General features: G+C 44.9%; 1 protein-coding gene across 2 annotated transcripts in view; it reads right to left on the bottom strand.

Annotated features, from left to right (window-relative positions):
* Window positions 1–728: 728 nt before the first annotated feature.
* GRAP2 (GRB2 related adaptor protein 2) overlaps window positions 729–6,000 on the bottom strand; it is a 42,270-nt gene continuing 36,998 nt past the window's right edge. For both annotated transcript variants that reach the window (XM_074826706.1, XM_074826705.1), the window contains exons 7-8: window positions 4,183–4,302; window positions 729–1,961 (exon numbers count right to left, since the gene is read on the bottom strand). In XM_074826706.1, coding sequence (XP_074682807.1) covers window positions 1,782–1,961; window positions 4,183–4,302 — 300 coding nt within the window. In that variant the 3' untranslated portion in view covers window positions 729–1,781. The remainder of the gene's footprint in view (window positions 1,962–4,182; window positions 4,303–6,000) is intronic.

Raw genomic sequence — 6,000 nt, 5'->3', positions numbered from 1 at the left:
TCAACCCAATAATAAGGTAGCTTGTTCCAAAAGAAGCCTCATGGACTTTACTTCAAAAGGAGATGCTAAAGGCCCAGAACAGAGCTCCTGCAAAAGAACAGGGCCAAGTCCATCCCAGGAAGTCATATGGTGTCTCTCCATTTCCTGAACCACCCTGGTAGCCGATGGAGATAAGCTCTTAACGCGTCTTTCAAAGTTTTCTATTCTATTTAGAGCTTATATGCCTTGTTAATTATTCTCATTTTACTTCACCCATTAATAATCTGCTTTTTGTGGAGTTCTTTCAGAAATTTGACAATGGGTTCTTTCTGCTAATACTCTGTCTAGCTGGCAGCTTTATTTAGGCCAGCTACATTCAATTGGACTTTACCAGGAACCTACTTCCTGGATTATTTTTCTCCCACTGGGACTAACAAAAGATAAGAACATTTTTTCTTGCTGGGTCTGATTTGGTTTTAGAGTTTTTCACTTGCCTTTTCTTTCCCAAGAATGATAAATCATCGCTTCCTTGCTGAATGCCAAGGTTCCACAAGTGAAAAATTCAGGCAGCTTGTTTAATATCAACTTGCCCGAGCAGTGGTTATGCAGCAGTCTCCTTCACAGGGTTTGGTTCATTTCTAATGTGCATTCGCAGTATATTTGTATCACATCTGGGCATTCATTCAGCAATGATTTGAAAACCTATTCATTTATCTTATTTCATCCAAAAGAAATTGGAACAGAGAACAGACTATTTGATGGCCACAACTTTATTCTCTGCGTACTGTAAAGTAACAGCTTAACCTGTTGGATGAGGCAACACTAACAAGTCAGAGTTGTGTACACAGTGATCCTGAACACCCCACTTTCTCAGGGAAAGAACTTCTGCCAAACCAGAAAAACCTCTTCTCTCCAACCCCTCCCCAATTCAGTTTTACAAAAGGAACCAGTGAGGGATATTCATTGTTATCCAATCCAGTGGATATTAATTTAGCTGAAGGGCCTGACCTGCTCTAACCATGATGTCTGACAGAAGTGTGGGTACCTCAGAGAGCAGCTTGAAAATGGGACAAGTTGTTGTTATGAAAGAAGAACAGGAATATCAGAAGAAGCTAAGAAAGTGTCTTCTCACCCTCTCATAGCTTCACCACTGGTTTGTTGGTACAAAAGCTTACAGGATCCTTTCCCTTCATCTGGTATATCCATACAGTCCATACCCACAGAAAGTACCAGAGGAGTAAGCCAGAAACTATTTAGAAAAGTCAAGGTTACCTTGCACCTCAACTTAAGGCCTCCTCACTTTCCTTCCCTACCTAAAAGATTAATGTGATTACTAATGATCATTTAATTCACCTGTGTGTTCCTCCTGCCTCTGAAAGAAAGGTGAAATGGAGCCCGAAGAGAGTATGAGTGCTACTAGATCCAAAAGGGAGGGGTAGGACTACCTGAATGCTGAAGCCTGACTTGTCTGAGGTGCATTTCCACAGAACAAACCTAACCGCAGGAATTTTATCAATACTTAGCCAAAGAAGTTACAGGGCATGGAGAATCCATCAAGGTCTCAATGAACAGTACCGGATTTTTGCTCCCTCCCCTTTGTGGATGTGAAAAATAGGGGAAAAAATTCCTATCCTCTTCAAAGGGTTCCCTTTCATAACAACATTTCAAAAGATAAATTGCCAATAAATTAAGACAAAAACATAAACACTGTATGCCCTGGGGGCAAGGGAAGATGCACTCCCTCTGTCTCTGTCATGTCAGAAGAGCAGCTCCAATATGGCCCTCTGGGGCATACTGTGCCCTCACAGGGGCACTGGTGTGACATAGTTGGCAGGGAAGAGACCCAGTTCCCCACGCAGACGTCCTTTCCACCATGATGGGTTGGAGCTGTCCAGGACCTCTAAGATGTCTCCACTGCGGAAGCCCAGCTCGTCATGCTCCACAGCATCAAAGTCGTACAAGGCACGGACCCATAATGTTCGCTGGAAAGGAGATAGAGACAGGCAGGAAACAATGAGCCAGAACTCTTAAAGATCATCTTCCTGCAACCCCTCTTATGCCCCAGTACATTATGTTCACTAAGAGAGGACAAGCAATGATGAAATTGAGACCATCTGGCAATTAAACCAGGAAGTGGCCAAGATGCCAGGAAGGAGGGACCAATTTAGTGGGACACCCAAGGGACGGTGCTTGGGTTCTCAGCAGCCTCAGTATATTCATGGGTATTCACACCATAATGTGAAAAAGTCAGACTGAGAGCAGGTCCTCAGGGAATAATGTTCACATGGTTCTGTGTCCTCCTCCCTGTAAGATCAGCTGTGGTAGCCATGTTTGAAGCCAGTTTATGGGAGCACAAAAAAAGGGCTCCTGCCTGAGTCCTGCTGGGCTGTACACTGTGAGTGAATGGCTCTAGGGAGGTGAGCTAGTGCTGGTATGGATATAGAAATTTGTCCTTGGCTAGCAGAGGACTGTGAGGGATACATCAAGAGAACCAGCACACAGGTGAGTCTAGTGAACATTGTAAAGAATGATACTTGCTCTTTCAGGCACTTCTGGGCATAGGGGAGAGTCTTAAACCTTCTTTGGACTCTACCCAAGGTCAGTCCCCTGAAATCAAAAGGATTTAGGAACTCTTTGGGTATATCAGTTTATTTTGGGGTTGCACTTCAATGAGCAGTATCGTCAGATTTTTTTCTTATGAGAACTTCATTGTAAGAGACTTTGCAGTCAATCTTCCATTTTGACTGGAAATCAGATTTTAAAGGACATAGGCTTCTTTTCTGGGAAATTGTTGGCACCCACACCATGGGGCATGGACAATTTGGGAGGTATATTTTGTGCACACAGATAGAGAGATCTGTTGGAAGATGGACTAACTTTTGCTAAATCTTCCATTCAGGGCCCTGCTTAGACATGGCTCCTAATTATTTGGCTGGACATATAGACGTTCCTATAATTGGCTTTGTGGTTTCTAGATCACTGATGGGGTGTGACAAATGTTGTTATTCATTGCCACAGCCTCTGAGGGATAAAAGTCATTGTATTTTGAGCTAAATTATAAAAAAGATTTGGGGCTTTTGCCTAAAGAAGACATGTCCCTGTTTCCCAGTTTGTTCCAAATTTCTTAATCCAGTCTGTCCTCTTTCTACCACACTTGAGAAAGGTCTGCTGTCCTTCCCTTCTCTGCTTAGATCTAGGTTCTCTGGTTGTTCTGGGCTAAGCATTTCCTCAAGGAAGAGGAGCGTGCCTTAGGTCACACTCCTAGGAGCTGATGGAGAAATACTTTGGAGTTGGCAGTGGAATCATGGGCTAAGGCAGAGAAAGACACTATGCTCTATGCAGGTATTCACATAGTGGGAATTTGCAGAGCAGGTGGTTATTTAAGGTCAACTGCCAAGTATGGATCCAGACAGGGGAGCAGTGTGAGATGTCGTCAGAGACATATCGAATCATGCTCACATCCACTGTGCTAAGAGGCTCTGAGAGATAAGGGTGACAAGTAGGTGAGTCCCACTTTCATAGCATAGTAGGTCCGAGAGGATGTGCCAGGTGCATACAAGTAGAACTGAGTGATGACAGGTCTTCTCAGAACTGAAGCAAAAAGTAATGGAAGAGACAGTGTGACTACAAGTGCATTGCAAGACAGAAGGAGCATTGTGGCATGGCACAGTATCATGAGGAAACTCTCCATAGGACTTAAAAAGAATACTGTACATCTAGCTGTTGGGCTTAGGAAGGCCTGGCTGTGGTGGCAAAGATACTTGATAGTCCCTTGCATCTGTGGACATGAAGCCCTTCTAGAAAAGATCAGTAGTTTTTTAGAAATGTCTTCCACTGGACTGGACCCATGCTTGATCCAAACCCATGGGTGACCTTGGGCTCATTCACAATGTCCCAGATGCCTATTCTGTGATCTCATGCTAAGTTCCATCTTCTACTAACTCTGCATGTTAACTAAGACTGGCCTGGAGAGCAGTCATAGAACTATGCTCATATAACACTGTAGTCCCACCCTGAGAGAGACCCAGAAGCAGATTCAAGAGGCTGGGGTAGAGTCTTGAGACTCAAACGTCTTCTAAGATATATCCCAACAGACTTAATACACTATTTCTCATGCAACCTCTGTGCAGGTGACATTGCCCAGACTGCTTGGCCATTGCCCACTGATCTGGACAGATGGGGCCTTCCAGGTACATCACCTACCGGTGTCTGCTGGTGTGGTGGATCTGTGTGTCTCCGTTGCATAGCTGCTGCACTTCCTTGGCCATAATCCCTTAGTCCATGTAGCCCATCTTTCCTGTCCAGACTCCCACCATATCTATCCTAGAAAGAAAAGCAAAAGTCATGTATATGCTGAGATGTATAAATGACGGGCTTTAAGAGTCATTGGTGGCCAGGGAGTTAGGGTCCAACCCTCAAGTAAATCATCATAGATGTCTGCTTCCAATACAGTCCCTGTGCTGCAGTCCTGCAAGCAGTTCCCCTCATGGAAGAGGCCACCTTAGACTGTTCTGTTTTGGATTTTTCTTCATAGAAGTTGAAAGCTGACTGCCCTCAGTTGTGTTCTACAGCTGCTGGGAAAAGTGGTCAGAGAGGGGCTTTTTTGGTCTCTGGGACTTGGACAAAACCTAGGGCTGTTCTAACTCACAGTTGAAAAGCCATGCTTGCCAAGGGGACTTTTGCCAATCTGGAGTTATTATGCCCCAGTCCTGCCCACTTCTTGCTCTTTCTCTGTCCCATATGCTGGTGGAATGGCAGCGGTGCTGATGCAGCTGACTGTATATCTGAGGACTCACTACTTCAGTTTTTCTTGGGTTGCTTCATGCTGTAAACAGCAGGGAGCAAGCCTGAGAATCCAGTAGCCCAATTAACCAAAGAAGAAAGAGACAAAATCAGGTTCAAAGAAAAGAAGCCATATGACCACACATCTGAAGTCATATCAACACAAATCAGCCCAGACAGATGGATACAGGAAGTAGGCAAGATCTAGGGAGCAAGTTCTCTTTTGTCTGCACAGCTGAGAGGCAGAGTGTCTTCATACCTCCAGGCCCTTAGTGTATGCACTAAGCTTTTTTCGATAACAGTGTGACAGAACATGTTCTCATGTTAGCTCAGGTTGCAGCAGTGCTTCAGTGACACAGGGTCTGATCAGCTGTGTCACCAGAGGGGAGGAAGAACAGCTTGTGCTTGCTGTTGTTTGTAAACAGGCTTTTGTCCTCTCCCTCTTGCTGCTTCCTTTCTTGCACCCGCTCTTCCAAAAACTCCCTTGGTCTCACTTCCAACTTTGTCAGCCTCAAATATTGCTGAGGCTTCCTGAGACTGAAGCACGATTTGCACCTCACCTGTCCCTGCCAGAAAGTGAGTGAAATCAATCTGGCTTTGCAGCTGCAAGACTTACTACGTGGATGCTTCACTCCTATGAGTGTTTCCGCTCCGTATCAAACGTGACTCATGCATAGACTGTGCTCCAAAGCGTGCAGGCCCTCAGCTTTGTCAGAAGCTGTATTATTCCATCAGCAGTCCCCTGGCAGGCAACACTGCTTGTTTGATGAGAGAACAGCCATTTCACAATTGTCCCTGGCCTTGCTATGTGGGAGCTCTCATGCCTGAAGGGATATGGTTTCAGATTTCTTCTCTTCAGTAGGACAAGTCCTCTCCTTGGATGATGCTACACTGTCTCTAGTTAGAGACATGAGCCAACACCAGGAAAACTATTTCCCCCAAAATTAATTGGGAAGAAATTTGAAGACAGCACCAGCTAGTGCTGTTGTCCTCTCCATTCCTATGCAAGCAAAGGAATAAAGAAACCTCACACATCAGGGATGCAACATGATGAAAGAGTGCAGAGAGGGCCCAGAATAGGGAGGAGGAAGAGGAATGTTCTTCCTCTGGAAGGAAGGTTCTGGAAGGAAACCAAACTCTCCTAGGGTTACCACAGTCATTTCTCATCCCTGTGATGTCTTTTGTGGTGTTGAATGTCAGTAGCATAACTCAGGAAAAAGAAACAGGCAGCAAGGTTTC

Source organism: Strix aluco, chromosome 5 (assembly GCF_031877795.1).
Source record: "Strix aluco isolate bStrAlu1 chromosome 5, bStrAlu1.hap1, whole genome shotgun sequence".
Classification (NCBI taxonomy): Eukaryota; Metazoa; Chordata; class Aves; order Strigiformes; family Strigidae; genus Strix; species Strix aluco.
This window is presented reverse-complemented; position numbering and strand designations above follow the sequence as displayed.